The sequence below is a fragment of the Hippocampus comes genome, unplaced genomic scaffold (genome assembly GCF_001891065.2).
Source record: "Hippocampus comes isolate QL1 unplaced genomic scaffold, H_comes_QL1_v1.1 scaffold62, whole genome shotgun sequence".
Classification (NCBI taxonomy): domain Eukaryota; kingdom Metazoa; phylum Chordata; class Actinopteri; order Syngnathiformes; family Syngnathidae; genus Hippocampus; species Hippocampus comes.
In genome coordinates, this window is record NW_017806062.1 from 606,266 (window position 1) to 623,007 (window position 16,742).

The 16,742-nt window shown below is 44.1% G+C and overlaps 1 protein-coding gene across 1 annotated transcript in view; it reads right to left on the reverse strand.

Moving 5' to 3' along the window:
- The window catches only part of nell2a (neural EGFL like 2a), an 80,522-nt gene that overhangs the window by 43,354 nt on the left and 20,426 nt on the right, over nucleotides 1-16,742 (reverse strand). Inside the window, exons 8-12 of the mRNA XM_019893406.1 lie at nucleotides 16,649-16,742; nucleotides 14,068-14,170; nucleotides 11,339-11,430; nucleotides 8,730-8,835; nucleotides 7,065-7,193 (exon numbers count right to left, since the gene is read on the reverse strand). The exon at nucleotides 16,649-16,742 is cut by the window's right edge and continues 35 nt beyond it. Of these exons, the coding sequence (XP_019748965.1) occupies nucleotides 7,065-7,193; nucleotides 8,730-8,835; nucleotides 11,339-11,430; nucleotides 14,068-14,170; nucleotides 16,649-16,742 (524 nt within the window). The remainder of the gene's footprint in view (nucleotides 1-7,064; nucleotides 7,194-8,729; nucleotides 8,836-11,338; nucleotides 11,431-14,067; nucleotides 14,171-16,648) is intronic.

A 16,742-nucleotide genomic window follows, 5' to 3' on the forward strand; every position in this document is an offset into this window, starting at 1 on the left:
TTTTTTTTTTCGAATAGGTTGGGAAATTTGGAAGGATCAGGTAAAGATTGTCACGGCTGCATTCATTTGGGAAGAAAATGTGGAATGCTGAAAAAGCGGGAATTTGGGGAAGGTGGATACAAAAGTGTCACAAATGTCCTGAATGAGCTGAATTAGTTCTGAATTGAAACGTGTAGAAAATACTTTTGAATTAGTCCTGGACGAGCTGAGCATTTTGAAGTTGGAATGGTTTGAATCAGAATGCAATAAGAAAAGAAATATGGCAGGGACGTCAACTTGGAAAATGTCCCCAATTTTTCCAATGGGGGTCTTTTTTTTTTTTTTGTAGTCCAGTTTCGTGGACATAATTCGAAAATTCGATGCATAACTAACGATGTCAAGTCCCAGCTTTAGCGCGCGGTGAAAACCAGAGTAACTAATACTAATACTAGCGACGAAACAGTCACGCCACGCGATGCTTGACATAACTCACATGAATTCACACTCTCTCTTTTCGTGACGATAAACTTTTTAAATGGGACACTCGGAAACAACAACTGCCTTTCTTGGCAGGTAGTCTGCTAAACGGTGCGGGGATGAATAATGGTATTATCTCAATATGTTGAACGATACTGATTGCTCCATTTAGACACAATCACGCCGGCTGTCACTTCTTCTCCGCTCACCTCTCTGTCTAATTCTATGTCGAAGATGCGCTTGTCCAAAACAGGCACAGGGGCTTGCGGAGGCAGGCCCGGTGCCAATTTCAATCTTCCGGTCAGCACAGCCGCGTGAAGTGTTTGTCTTCCTTATTTTGAATGTGCGGAAGAAATATTGTGAATACATTTCTGCCATTCCGATGGCCATATTCTTTTGTTTAACCTGAAATGCGTTGTTTCTTCGGAGCCCCTTCGCAGAAACATTCCAAACATCCATCCATCCATTTTTTGGATCCGCTTTATCCTCACAATGGTCGCGGGGGGCGCTGGAGCCTATCCCAGCCGTCTTTGTGCAGTAGGCGGGGGACACCCTGAACCAGTTGCCACCCAATCGCAGGGCATACAGAGACGAACAACCATCCGCGCTCACACTCACAACTAAGGACAATTTAGAGCAGATGTCAAAGTCAAGGCCCGGGGGCCAGATCCGGCCCGCCACATCATTTTATGTGGCCCGCGGGAGCAAATCATGTGTGTCAACTTTCATGATCATTGGTGAAATCTGTACCACAATGTCAAATTGTCATAGGAAAGAAATAACGATTTTACATCGGCCCTCCGAGGGAAGTCGTAACTTCGAAGTGGCCCGCGACAAAAAATGAGTTTGACAGCCCTGATTTAGAGTGTTCAATCAGCCTGCGATGAATGTTTTTGGAATGTGGGAGGAAACCGGAGTAAAGCCACGCAGGCACAGGGAGAACATGCAAACTCCACACAGGGAAGGCCGGAGCTGGGATCGAAGCCACGACCTCTGCACTGTGAGGTCGACACGCTAACCAGTCGACCACCAAGCTGCCCATTCCAAACGTAGAAAAAAAAAAGCAATGCTCTCCATTTGTGCACACTCAAAAGGAATATTAAAACGAATGTAAGTGGATTGCAAGGTTCACGCGCCTATTTAGTTACTTTGAACTTTGTGATAAACAGACATACACTGGCATAAGCAGTTCTATTTTTTACGTAATTGTCTGCCGTTTTTAATGCATGTACTGAATCATCCACAAATAATTCAAAACCCTGTCATTTATAGGACAGACAAACAAACAAACAAACAAAAAAATGGTGTCACTTAACCATGACGAGCCACACTGAGAACTGGATGGCGCAAAGAAACATGCTCCATTTCTGTTGAACGCATGGAAACGGACACACGCGCGCACACTTACATTCTCCGAGCCCGTGCTCGCATCCCCTTGAGTTTTGCCCACTGCTGCTTCGATGAAAAATTTACACATAAGTGATGTCACGGGCTATTTTGAGCTCATCTCTGACCTAGGAATGTTTTAAAGAGCGAGCGTCTGTCTCTGTGTTTTATTCAATATTGTGAGCGCGGGGGGAGCCTCTGTTTCATCATCTCCTTTTTGTGTTCGATAAGTCCAACTCCAAATCTCGTCTCTCGGCGGTATGGAAAGTCATCCAAAAAGGAGAGAGGAGAGAATTTCAATGAGCATTTTAGCAAGTCCGTGAGTGCAAACATCGCCCCGCAGTCGACAGGATATTTTGGCAAAGTTATTCTAGATGAGACACAAAACAGATCGCAATCATATCGCAAATGACTTGCTGAGAAAGAAATTGTTTGCGAAAGAAGTGCAGTAGCAAATGTGAGTCATTTTGCAGGTTTTTTTGTTTTTTTTTTACCGGGTCTGACGCAAACAATCACGGCGAACCCCGGCAGCCTATTTCAGAGCGAGACTCAGCCGCCTCTCGAGATGAATCGTGTGGCTCTGAAGTGTTGATGTTGGAGGCGCCGGTCTCACTCCGGTAATGGGATGGGTCGGGACAACAAAGGCCTGCCGCAAAGCTAGAACGGCGCAGGTTTAACGAGAGATAAAAACAAACAGTAACCGAGCCGCCAGCAGCCGAGTTTCTCGATGTTGTCAGCGGGGCGAGGGACCAATTAAAGGCCACAAAGAGATTGGGAAAACTCGCCATTACACCGACGGGAAGTTAAAAGGGAAGAAAATGCAGTCACACCTTCTATGTGTGACGTTTTTCCAAGAGGAAAAGAAGGAAAAACGAATGATTCCCTTTCATAAAACCTTGATTCATTGGATAAGCAATGTTTCAGGTCACATTATTACTTTCATGGGCAACATAGTGGTCTAGTGCAGCGGTCCCCAACCTTTTTTGCCCCACGGACCGGTTTAATGTCAGACAATATTTTCAGGGACCGGCCTTGAAGGTTTGCAAGATAAATACAACACAATAATGGTATTTTTGAAACATAATCATAAACATGAATCATTTTACTCATTTTGCTAGCTCCCGGGTTTCATTTCAGCGGTAACCTATCGCGTGACCGAGAAGCGCGCCTTGACCTCCGTCAAGAGTGACGGAAACGTCTTGCAGATTCCGAAATGAATAGAACGGAAGTAATGTAAGTTATTTATTCTTTCTGTGCGGCCCGGTACCAAATGACTCACGGACCGGTACCGGTCCGCGGCTCAGGGGTTGGGGACCCCTGGTCTAGAGGTTTGTATGTCTGCACGACAGTTCTGAGATTCGTGGCTCCGATCTTAAACCCGGCCAAAAACATGCATTTTAGGTTCATTGAAGACTAAATCAGGAGTGCCCAAGCAGTGGCTAAACTTTTATCCTGGTGTGACCAAGGCTACTTCAGGGGGTCTGCAAGACAAAAAAATCGTTTTTGTTTTTGTCTTTACACAACCAAAAACTTCACAAAACGCTGATCATTCATTTCATGTTCACTTCGGCGAACGGGGGAAAATGTGGAAAGGAAATTCCCAGAAAAAAAAAATTGAAATTACACAAAAGTAAATAACAGGGCTGGCACCTGGGTCGTCCAAGCATATTTCATGGTGGGCCAGGGCCCCCCCCTCTCCAGATCTGCCAGCAGGCCCAAGTCTGGCCCTCGAGAGTCCCGAACCTGCCTGTTTGAGACGTCTCCCTCCTCCACTACACCAGATTGAAATGATCAGGATGAGATGATCATTTGAATCAGGTGCGTTGGAGAAAGGTAGACATTTAAAACGAGAGGGCGGGACTTGGGCACCCCGGCTCTAAATCGTCCGTTGGCGTGAACATTGACTGTGAATGGTTGTCCGTCGATATGTGCGCTGTGATTGGCTGACGAGCAGTTCAGGGTGTACCCCGCCCCTCGCTCAAAGTCAGCTGGGATTAGGCACTTGGAATCGAGATCCCACTCAAAACTTCATGCATTGAGTGTTTTCTTGTTGAGTGAGTGTCGCAGGCGCATTCAAAAGGTTTTTGAATGTATTTTTTTTCCCAGTGCCGCTGTTTTGTAAGCCACCGTGGGGCCAACAAAGTGCCAAGTTCTCCTTTGATAAAGAAGACAAGAAATGTGTCGAATTCATGAAAGGATGCATCGAAAGTGTGAAAATGGCGGTTTGCCCTTCCAAACAATCACCTCTTCTCCTCCCCATTCTCCTCTCTTTGCCATTGTTCATGTTATCCATTTCGTCAGTCATGAATCTTTTCTGACATGATCTGTGTTGTGTTGACTTCATATTGATTGGATTGAGTTTTCTTTCATGTTTTCCCGGCGTGCCTTTTTTCATGTCTTGTGTGTTGCTCGTTTTTTGTTTCCACGTGTTCTCGTCAAGCCGGTCCCTTGTGACAACCGATCAGATCCCTCCAGCCACTCCCGGCTGTAGTTATGAGTTTACTGTGCTGGTGTAGATCAATCAGAGTACAGCGCGTAGTCATTCCAAGAGATTAAAGTGGCGCTTTAATGATTGCGGTGTCAAATCTTATTTATTTACAAATACGTAATTTTTCAAATAGAAAAAAAAAAAAGGAGGATGAGAGCTGCCATGGAACAAAAACGGCGACGGCATAGTCATGACATTGAACAGATAACATTTTTGTCCCTGACTGCTGGTGAATGGCATTTTCAGAAGCTGTATGGCAATCCGCCTCCAAAGTAAAATTTAGGCTATCCATGGCAAGTTTCTGGAAAACAGGATCTGTCAATACACCACTGATGAAAACACCCAAACTCCTTGATGTGAACGCCTGCTGGAGTTTAGTGCTAGTTTGATGTCACTTTCATTTATTCCAGTTGCCACTGCAACTGAGTCACTCGCATGATTTGTTTGGCACAGTTTTCACGCCGGATGGCCTTCATGGTGCAACCTATGGATTTTTAGTGAGTAAGCGTAAGAAATTACCGTTCCATAGAAAACCTAAACCGCAGAACTGTGATGTGCGTTAATAACCAATCGTCTGTGCGCTACCCAAATTTAAAAACTTGATTCAGTGCAGAATCCAGTACCGGATTAACTTCTGAACATTCATCGCAACGCGACAGACGCACGGACAGACACCGATCATAAATGAGCCTCAAATGTGGATTACGGTACATTACGCGGCATCATATTTCAGTCCCCCAAATTAGCTGTAAAATACTGACACTGTGACCGACTTGAACCAAGCCAGCAGGGTTAAACGCAATTCAACGTGTAATACCTAGACAGTATTGCATCATATATAAAAGCCTTTCCTGGCTCTTGCTGGATCAGAGGGGCGAGAAAGTAAAAAGAAAAAAAAAAGAAATAAAAAAAGTACCTTGAGGCAAAACTTTCTGGGAAAAGTTATTTTCACATCATAACCTTTCATGCGTTGTATGAAAAGTCAGGACAATACGTGCGTGTTTGATAACAGCTGAGGAAAGTACCAGAACAATAATAGCATCAAGGTTCACCTTTCCTTGTTCCCGATCGCAGTACATCACTTGAGCGGAATGGCTGACTGACGTTTCACCTCCTGCGTAACAGTAAACGGGGCCATTGTTTGGTGCTCAATGACAACATTCAACCCCACTACATCAACCCTCATTAATTCGCCGCCAGATAATGTTTCCAATTAGGCCGATTTTCCCGGAGACTCCGTCATTATCTCGACATGTGGGAGCTTTTTCACACCTATTGTGTTTTGCGCCTAAATGTCTCCCCGTGTACACAACGTGAGGAGGAAGATCAACACGAGGGCGCTTGTCAAGTTCACATTTTCTCAAGGATCGCAGAAAAGCAAGATTTTGCCATTATGACATGATGTTTACTACATATCCAGATGAAACGGCATTGCAGATACTCGAACACTCATGACTTTTTAATGGCGTAACTGGCAAGGATCCATCGAAATGGGGGCGGGTAAGAAACACAGTTTAGTACAATAATAATGCATGTTTGGATTTTTGTTTTTTTTTAGTAAAAAAAAAAAACAAAAAACACTAAACCAGGGGTTTTGGCATTTCATTTGGAAAAAAAAAAAGTCCATGAAGGGCAGAGCATCGGGTTGTTGTGTGCAAGAGACATCTGGCCGTCGCTGATGCTGGATGCTTTGCCCCAGCAGAGAGAGGCCTGACACATACAAACACAAAGCTGCAGCATGCGGGCGCTAAATCACAAATTAATCAACGAAATGAGAGGACAAAGGCCGACCTCTCAAATTCTGTCTGTGAAGCGCTCGGCGCGTGTTGTGGGCACAGATAATGAGAGGATTACCGTCTCCCATCTCAAAAGGATTACGCGATACATGCGCAAATTCGGGGGCATTCGTGAGAGTTGACCCTTTTATTTTTTTTTTGCTGTGTTTTAATTGTCCCCCCCCCATTGTTCACGATCAAACATTTATTTCAAATGAGAGAAAACAACAACTTTGTTGCAGCAACTGACATTAGCCGTCTTCTGATATATTTTTATTGCTGATAGACCTTCTTCTTTAGTTTCTTGAGAGGCAAACCTAGCCGTGCCCCTCCGGACCCCCTCAAATGAGTTTTTGCGCATTTGCAATGCTGTCAAGACTCCCCAGAGAAATATACCGTTTTCGGAAAAATGCCCTTTCAGACAGAAGTAGACAGAAAGATCCACCATAGCAAAGTGACACAAGGAAAATAATGCCCAATCACAGAGCAAATTCGTACCACCGTCGAGGACCACAATAAGAAGTAACATTGTTCCTGTAAACCTGGCTCTAAATTAATAGTCCTACACAAACATCCCAAGCAATAAAGATGTATTTTATTGTATAAACAAGAGCACATAGCTCGCTGGAGTAGCCGCATTAGCATAGCTAACACCACACATGAATACGGTAGAAGAGAATTTGCGTTTTGCTTCATGAGTACATAGTCACGTGACGTCCAGAGCTCTATAGCTCTACGGGGTATGTTTTTTTTTTTTCATATCACACATCAGATGCTTCAGAGATGATCAAAAACATCCATGTCATTTTTCTTAAAAAATAAATAAATAAATAAATCACAAAATGTGTCCTCAAATTCAACTGAGTGCCTGTAGGAAAGTGTCAGTGCTGATCCATCTATGTGTCAGGGATGTATTTTAGCAAAAGCGCCATTGTCAGAAATAATCTGAGAGGCCCTACCTTCACAGTAGGCGTTATCATCTCGCAGGGGTCGGAACCCATCCTTGCAAACACAGCAGTCTCCGGCCTCGAGGTTGACGCAGTCGGAGTGCTCTGCGCACGCGTGGCCCTCTGAGCAGAAGTCATGACCTGCAGGAGGCACAGACAGGAAGAAGACATAATCGATAACAGGCGGGGTACTTCATCCGAGTACGGAATGAGATCACCGGCCACATTGGATGACTGCAAATATTAGAATGGTTTCCTATTTTGCCAGCTGCCATTGATTTGTTTCATGTTAGTGACATTTTTTTTTTTAATGCTGCTTTCGGCGGGAGACTGGCTACCCCTGACGCTTGATGCTTTCGAAGATTTATGCTATCAGGAAAGCAAACGTAGATGGCAAAAAATGAGGATCAGATGAAAAGGTCAACAAACCAGCAATGTTTTTTTTAAGTAATTCTTGCCTTTTTATATCATATGTTCTTTAAATGCAGCAAAGCAGGAAAATGGTAAGTATGCCATGCCGCGCTCAGAAATGTCAAAAAAGATTTTTCGCCTCATCCTTCTGTCCAGTTCATTTGGTTCAAATTTGGCAGTAATTGGGCAAAATATGCAGGATAAATTCGCTCCAAGCCAGCGATCAAACTTGCAACCCTTCCCATTAATCAGTATCCGTAAGCACAAGGAGCACTCACTTTCAAAACGTTTGGTGAGCCCCGCGGCAACACGTGCAGTGCACCAGGCCCGAAAATCTGCCACGAAAATCAGTGAATAATTGACGCTCATTATGAAAGCTATGGAAAAAAAAGACCTGGAGAAGCAGGGGATAGGGTCAAATAAAGAAAATGTGAATAAGTAGGCGCTTTCGGGGGAAAATGGGTGGTAAAGAAAAGCCGGAATAGCTAAATTTACAAATGCTGCATCACAAAAACGTCTCCAATACTGTGACGCTCTTGAACACCGCTATCAGTGGACAATGGTCAGCCTCTCATGAAAACTATTTGCCGAACTCAGCACATTGCTCGAAAGTTCAGTCGGTTTCCGCCGTGTTGTTCAATGTGTGGTGGGCTTAAGAAGGATCCCTGGAGATTGCCTTTCTGGCCATTCTTTCTTGAGACTTGTGTGTTGGTCTACTCATGATCGACATGCTGACCAAATGTTATGTTCTATAGTGAAAATGGCGTCAAGGGATGATTTATTTATGTATTTATTTATTTCACGCGGGGGCGCTCTTGAGCCAACACCTACTACAGGATTTTTTTTCACCACAATGAACAGAAAGAAATGAGCATGTAAAAGCCTCGGGGGGGAAAAAAAACTTAACAGCTGTAACTCCTTTTTTACTTTAATGTTGTCTTAATACAAGAAAGCGTTATCCACGCTACAGAATATCACCCTGAACTCTCTTCCTCACCTTCAAAGGCTTGCCACCCACTCACTCCAATCACAAAGCCGCTCCAAATAAACCATTTGATTGGCTTAATTGCCATGCTGGAGAATGTGTTGACGACAGTAATGAACAGAAACGACGAAAGTAAATCCCACAAAAGTTGCACTGGTCGAATGAATATGTATGTAAATCCGTGCACATATGCGCTCTGACACTAATGAACAGCGCTGGTGTTAACATCCCTGTTGTGATGCTTCGACAGAAATGGGGGACGAGGCTTCCTCCTCACTTACCTCGACAGACTTTGCAGCATCTGTCACTCAAGGTGATCTGTTCAGACTCGGGACACTGGAGTTCGGGACACGGCTCACTGGGGACCACTCGATGCATCGTCCTGTCCTGTGGCGGGCAGAGAATAGCGCGTGAGATACTTCCCCTCGTTTGCCCAGTGTGCCCTAGATGTAATTACGCAGCTAATTATTCATGCGATGCGTTTCCTCTTTCTATTCCCCTCTCGCCCTCCTTTCCAGAAGCAATTACCACACTGGTCAATAGTGGTTTTAAGTGAACCTCTGCTGAGGATGTGAAATAGTTCTTTTTCAGTGTTTCACATCATGCTTGATTATGCGGCCGTGAATCAGCCACATGAATTATTCCTGTGATCAAGTGTTTGGTGAGAACGACAGTACATTGAAATCATTTTCATGCTTCTGGTTTGTCAACGAGCTTCGTCCGTGAATGTGAGTGTTGATGCTAGCAAAGAAATTGTTGAAGGCCAATTGACCAAAATTACTGTGGAAGCTATAAATTCCATGCATCCCGTGGGGCTGATTTATTTCAGTGCTATTGCTAACATTAGCTGCTAGTGTAAATCAGGATTTGACACGCTAGCACGAGTTAGCTGTAAAATAGATTATTTCACTGGGACTGAGAAAGTTAGCGGCTAGCGTTAGCCACAGATTGACTATTTTAGGGCCAGTGTGGGTGACACAACAGGAGTGAGTCTGCGTGTGAGTCTTTTTTTTTCTTTTCCCTTCAAAAAAAAGCAGGCAAGCGGGCCTGTATCCCATTCGAACATCTCCGCTTCTCCACTGAGCGACAGGAGAATCAACTGAGCTTCACATTCTGAACCAAAAAAAGAGGATTCCCTCCTAAGCTGACCTTGGCGAGGATCAGTAAGTGGAACACACCAACGCTGTTCAAGCGATTCACTACTGTCACTGAAATATGTTATTACCTTCAAAGAAATGTTGTTCCTATTTTACAAATATGTTATTGGAGGAAAACAAGGAAGTGGTTGATGAGAATGAATTTCTTCTTCTCTTCCCCTGCTTACCACCCCGTGTAAAAAGTAAGCGGGCCAGTGACGTGGGCTGTGTCAATTGTGAATTTGAGCATCTGCCAAGGGCCACTAAAACTTGGAAGGTGGGCTACAAATGGCTCCAAGGCCATAGTTTGGACACCCCTGGCTTAGTGGGTTGTCTTGAAGGACGTGAGCAAAACATAAGGCACTAGCCCCAAAAAAGCATGTCGGTGCCATTAATCCGAGCAACTGAAAAGTTAAAAAGCAAGTCCCTCTGAATTTCCACCACGTCTATTTTGTAATCAACTGATCAACGTCTCACATTCAAGCAATTTTTCTCTTCTTTCCTATTAAGACTTCACACGTTCAAACGACGGTGGAGAAAAAGGCCAAAATGGTCCTTCGAGCCATTTACCCAGTTGTCAATTGCTTAGCTTTAGTCAAAAGGACATAAAAGCGTTTGTTTTGACCGGGCAGAACTTGGCTCAAGTCTTCCAAGTCGCACCAAAAAAAAAATTCTTGCCGCCACCCGGCTCAAGCTTGCATCCCGCCATGCAGTCAGCAGGCAGGGAGGAGATGAGAGGCATGACAAGCATCTGTCAGGGGACGCCTGCAGCAGCGGGCTGACTGACAGTGCACCTCATCCTTGTTTCTTTGATCTGCCAGGGGACGGAAAGTCTTTTTAGCGCGAGCCACAGATGGACCAGGTGTGGGCAGGGGAGCCCGGCAGCTGTCGGCAACCGCCGCTTCTAACGAAGCTTTGTAGCCCGCGCGGGGGTCACTCGTTGATACGATTGAGTTAAGCGAACAAAAAGCCACTAATCGCATTTTTTTGTGATTGATTATACAGCGCCCGGCAAAAAAAAAAATTGAAGTGAAGTTAATTAACGCCAAAATGCAAACAACCACTCCATCTGCCGTGCTTGACAAGCATTCTGAAATAGTGCATGATGAATGCAATTTTTGAAAGGTAGGGAACAGCGACACGCATTCCGACTTTTTCTTCTGAATGTAAACTCAATTAGCAGACTGTGCCAATTACATTGAAACACAAAAGACGAAGATGAGCAGGCGAGATCAATACAATTCCGATCAAGTGTCTCGAAAGCTGGCGTGCTCAGATTTGATGTGCAGTAAACCCCCCACTAGGGCCCCAGACCTACTAGCAAAAAATATAAGAGTAATTGACGCCCCCTTGCAAAATGTTTTTAATTGTAATATTTCATGTAATTTTTAACAGACATTCATAAGTTTAAAAAAAACAAACAAACAAACAATTGGAATCAGTTATTACAGTGATTCCTCACTTGCATGCGAATAGCAATGATTTGTGAATTTTGGATGCCCTCCTAAAAATGTTTATGTTGCCTTGGACTAATATAGGAAGTTCAAATCCTAAAACACTTTAACAGTATTTCCTTGACACCAATTATGGCAACCTGGAAGAGCACAAAAATACACAAATTGAGTTTTGCGGCAAATCTAAAAAAAAAAAAAAAAGCGAACCACGAGGAGGTTGATTAACTGTATTCTCTCAAGAGGCAGATTCAATGAAATAATATTTAGTAAGACGGAGGAGATAAAAGTGAACTAAGATACCTTGCACTCAAACAGCAGACACCTGCCCGATGAGTCACGCACAGCCTTCTGATCGCCCTCCACCAGCTCCCTTCCACCAAACAGGCACACAGCTGTCGAAAAAAAAAAACATATAGTTTGCACGCAAGACCACGTTTCTTTACGAACCCGTTACAATCTGATTGATGTCTTGAGGTGAATTCATCTTTTCCAAAATCAAATTCAAGCTCAGTATTTATGTTCGAACAAGTAAGCCGTGCAAGAATAAAGTCATAAAGTTACTGCGGCTGAAATGTTACACGTGTATTCTTGTGACGTAAGGAGAATAACGTTTGGAGCAGGGGCGGCTGCTGGTCATTCAAATCACGTTCAGCGTCCGACTGTGTGAAAGCGCCGTGGCGGCGCGAGCATGAAAGGGAAGAATGTCGTGTCAGTGACTTGTGATAAGTCGCTGATTCTGCAGAAAAGATGAAGGGATTCTAGCGCATATTTAGCATTTAAATGTACATACAGCAGTTTCGTCATTTTTTTTTTCTCGTTGGGAGTGTGGGGGGCGGGGCTTTTACAGGAAGCTGAGCTTCCGTTGCAGTCTCAGAGCAATCGCCACTCATTTGTAATGCTGCGAGAAAAAAGGAAAGGGTTAGAATAAATAATTCGAACAGGTAACTGGACAAGGACCATGAGAGTCCTTACCTTTGGTATCAGATTTACAAATTAGCGTCCGTAGTAAAATTAAAATGTGGCCCTAAAACTCCCTGAATTATGTGGACCATGCCTGCAGAAAAAAAAGCATCAAAGTTATACTTTATAGGAAAAAAATTCAAGCTCCTCCGTGCACAGCTTTCATTTAGCGAGCCAACCGTGTCTTTTGTAGAAGACATTTGTAATGAGTCGCGTGTTTGTCTACCTTGTTGAGATAAGCGAGCATATTGGGCGTTGTGGTTATTAGAATCGCCTGGTATGCTTTTAAAGAGGCGTAACACCTCAGTAGATTTGGACTCGGGCGCGTACACACACGATTCAGTGCAGCACTAATACTTTCTTCCTGATAAGGAATTACACCCCGGCTATTGTTTGTTGCTCGTGCGTCAGCTGGCTGGCCAACGGCGGCGTGTGTGTGGGAGTGTGTGATTGGAAAGCTCTCAAATGGCATCGGTTTGCATATGAGACATACACAGAAACATCCAAACTAGTAATTGAGCACCTTTCCCGGCTCATGATCAAATTTAAAAGATTATCGCGAGCTCTTTAAGCTTTTTGTCTGTGATCTTAACCGAGATCGGCTGAGCGGAGCCGATCAAATGTAGCAAATGTAGCAAGAAGTAATTAGGAAGCAACTCGAAGCTAAAGTTGTTGTCAGACAAAAATCAAACAGCAACTGATTGTAAGTCGAGTGTGTAAAGTTATTCAAAAAAAAAAAATGACAAGGAGAAAAGTTTGCAACCACAATGTAGCTAGCTAGCATCATCCAACAGTTAGCCTAGCGTTGTCTGTTACTTCTTCTATTCTTTGTATTTTACGTCTGTCTCCGATGCCGTGTGGCACCGTGCTGCGATTGTTTCCTCATCCTGTGTTGACACACATTTAAAAAAATCTGTTATGACGATAAATATCGCTTTATATGGTGGAACCTTAGAAACCAAATACAATCTGCTCAGTGAAGCTAGTTGGATTGATTTCAAGTTCACATCATGAAACATTTCTCCCCATAGCAAATATTGTCAATTGAAATGAGCGGTTCTAAGGTCTTCATGCCATCATACAAAGTAAAAACCTTTAGCAAGGGTACAAATAGACCACGTTTGAAGTCACAGTTTGGCAGCATTACATGCTGTGGTGGCCCTAGCTTGAATGGCGCTATGTCTGACATTGAATTCTTTGGGGGGTTTTGTGGACATTTTCATGGTTTCAGTTTCAACTTTAGCAGCATTTAAGGTTCCTCTGTATTTTTTTAAACTTTTTTTTTTTCCAAATCAATCCCTTTTTAATCATACCCCGGTCATATCGATAAAGCTAATAAAAGCCGCCATTCGGGGTACCTGAGCAAAATTATATTCTATAGACAGACAGGTTCCCCTGACTGCTTTGACATCTCTTTCATTCCGGTTAATGGAAGGAGAACTTAAGGGTGAGAGAAGCTAATGTCCTTCATAATTTCATTTTCATTGAGCGGGGAATTGGGAGCTTGGAGGAGGCTAAAAAGAGTTCATTGCCCCTACCGCCTCACCAAAAAAAAAAAAAAAGGAAAGTGGACCTTTTGTGGAGCGATGTGACGAAAAAGAATTATTTACCCAGCGGCGAGGTACAGTACGCGTCATGGAAGTCGGAAGAGTGCGCCATAGAAGTTGGATGAGTGTGCGTCATTTGCTTGGACATAAATATGAATGAGTGGCTGGCATCCATGAGATTGATGACCATCTGTGTTTTGAAGCCCACTCATGAACTACATCTCACACACACACACACACGCACGCACGCACGCACGCACACACACACACACACACACACACACACACACACACACACACACACACACACACACACACACACATATCTATATGCATGCACAACGACAGAGCTGCCATGTTACAAGGTAGCTTAGCAACACAGCAGAGCCCCGTTCAAGAATAACCAAGCGGGCCACGGCGAAGACGAGATATGTGAGATCTAAACGGTGGTAGCGCCGACGTTCTGTGCAATAGTGTGCGTGTGGGAGGCAGGGTGGCTGGGGTTAAGAGTGCTCCACTCACGTTGACACTCCTTGCAGCAGGCGCCCTTCACATAGGCCGGCAGCGTGCCCGCCGGGCACTGAGGAGGTGGGCAGGAGATGGCCTCGCATTGCACCGTGCCGTTCTGCCGGAGAAAAACAAGACCACGCATTATTTGAGGAGAACATTTTTTACCATTTTTTTTTTAAACCCAATTTTCCCAATGCACTTTGATGGGCATCAATTATATGTGGATTTTCTCTATTCACAAGACGGCATAGATTTTGTCAATATTGAAGAACCCTTCTTGAGTGAAAAATAAAACTGAGTATTGACAAAGTCAAGACATAAAAAAATGCATTGATTAAAAACTGAAAAAAAGTAAACACAATTCGTATGAAGTGTATTTTTTTTAAATTGTGCACAAAATGAAACAGCCAGTGATGGCCAAGCAGGTGTGTCATAACTAATTGACATGTTAAGTTGGGTGTGTCTTAACCTCCACGGCAGAGGCTCTGTCGAACTCCTGAGACTGATTCACCGAACCCCTGGGCTTCGATCGAACCCAGGTTAAGAACCACTGCTTTTGTTAATTAACCTTAGGTTAATGAGTGAGAGCCTCGCACTGGTTTTCCTTGAACGGGCCGCTCTGAACAACCTTTCATTCTCTTTTTATTAGTTTTTTTTCTCTTTTTGAAGAAGCTCCCCACACACTATACATTTGGTTGTTTGGGTTACTTTTTCCCCGTATCATGTGATGAGAGAGGCATTTTTGACAAAAGCAAAGGCGGAGGCACTTAATTTTCAAAATTAAACTTCTTTCTCATTGTGAAGATCAGTGATGCTAAAAAAGCATTATGGTGGACACTTTTTTTTACCCTTGCACGCCTGGTTTTCATGGCACCTAATGAAATTTTATCTGATTTTGGGGGGTTTCTTTTCCTTATTTTCCCCCACAATGCATTTCAACAGGCGGATTTTCTGCCGAGGGGGTCCACTGTCCTCTTAAGTAAATAAAGATGCTTTCGATTTGTAAATTGCTTTGTGATGTTGATTTGAATTTGACCCCTCAAGGCACCACTTTATTAATAAATAATCTGTATAGCGATTATTTAATATAGTAGCTCATTTTTTAGCTGACAGTAGATTCAAAGCGTCACCCGCATATATAATTTCATTCAATAATATCTCCAGTTTTGACCGAGCCTGTAATTAGCCTCGCCTCTACGGCTGAAGACCCCGCGACAGCAACATCTATGAACCCGCTTCCCATAATTGATAACATCTTCTTGCTCGACCTTTGCATTTGAAAAGGTCACTGCTAATTGCGGCGCGACGGGTAAACAAATCCCGGCTAATTCCTTAATTGTCGACCGACGCGACCGTTCCCGGGGTACGAAGCAATTCCATTGGCAGAACGGACGAAACAAACCCCTGATGATGATTACGTCTGTCAGGAGCAATTAGGTGAGCGGCGTGTAGAGATGTGTGATTTCCTCGTTTGGAGTATGCAGGCTAAGGCAACTCAGGAGCTCAGTGATTTAGTTTCATCATCTGAAGCTGAGAAGAGTGACAGGGGGTGAAATGTTGGCTGATGTGCTACAAGCGCCACATCGCCAACTGCTTATAATTCTCTTTTTTGCCAATTATTCACACTTGCCGCAGCGCAAAGTAGACCCCCGAGAAGGTTGGAGCGGTATTAAGTGCCGCTGTTGATGCGCGTAATCTGGCAAGCGATGTGGAGTTTTGTAATACAGCATCGATGCCGGGGTAGCTAAGGCAACCGCATGTGAATAAAATGTGGTAATGATAACAAAATACAATAAAAGACAAGACAATACTGCTCGCCCCCAACCCGTCCACCACACTTGATGAGCGGGGGAGCAAAGCACACAAGCTGTTTATGAATGTTTGTCCATCCATCCGGTTTCTATCGTGCGCATCCTCATTCGAGTCGTAGGAGTCCCGGAGCCTTTTCCGGCTGATTTTGGGACGAGAGACGCAGAGCACACCTTTGACTGGCTGCCAGCGCATTGCAGGACACATTTGGCAAAACACGCAGTCAGGCTCACATTTACACCGATGGACAATTTAGAGCCAGTATTGAAACTAACAAGCATTTTTGGGGCAATGTAGGAAAAGCCGGAGTACTCACAGAAAGCCCACTCAAACACGAGGCGCAAACTCCACAAAAAATAAAATATCTTTCAGATTCCACAAGAAATAGAACTGACTTAATGTTATTCTTTTTGTGCGGACCGGTACCAAATGACCCACGGACTTGTGCCGGTCCGCGACGTGGGAGTCGGGGATCGCTGCTCTCGCCCATCATTGGCTTGAGATTGAATAGACAGCGCCTCTGCTGGTTGTAGACAGGTAATGCGCTGCATTTTCAACTCACTTGTGTCAAGAGACAAATAAAATGAAACATCCGACACAGGTTTAAGAAACTCACACACATCCTTTCAGTAAGCGACGCCCTTGCTTGGTCATCAACACACACGATGACAGGCGCATCATTCCAAACGAGAATGAACACACTGGCACTTAATTAAAACTCCCCAACGCATGTGTTGGGTATGGATACAAACACAATAGACTGGTCAACATGCGAAGGGCTCACCGTGCAGGTGCAGTTCCTGCAGCCATCTGTCCAGCCCTCGTCTTCTCGGTAGACCACCCCGTTGACGCTGCAGGTCCTCTCACAATAGCAACCG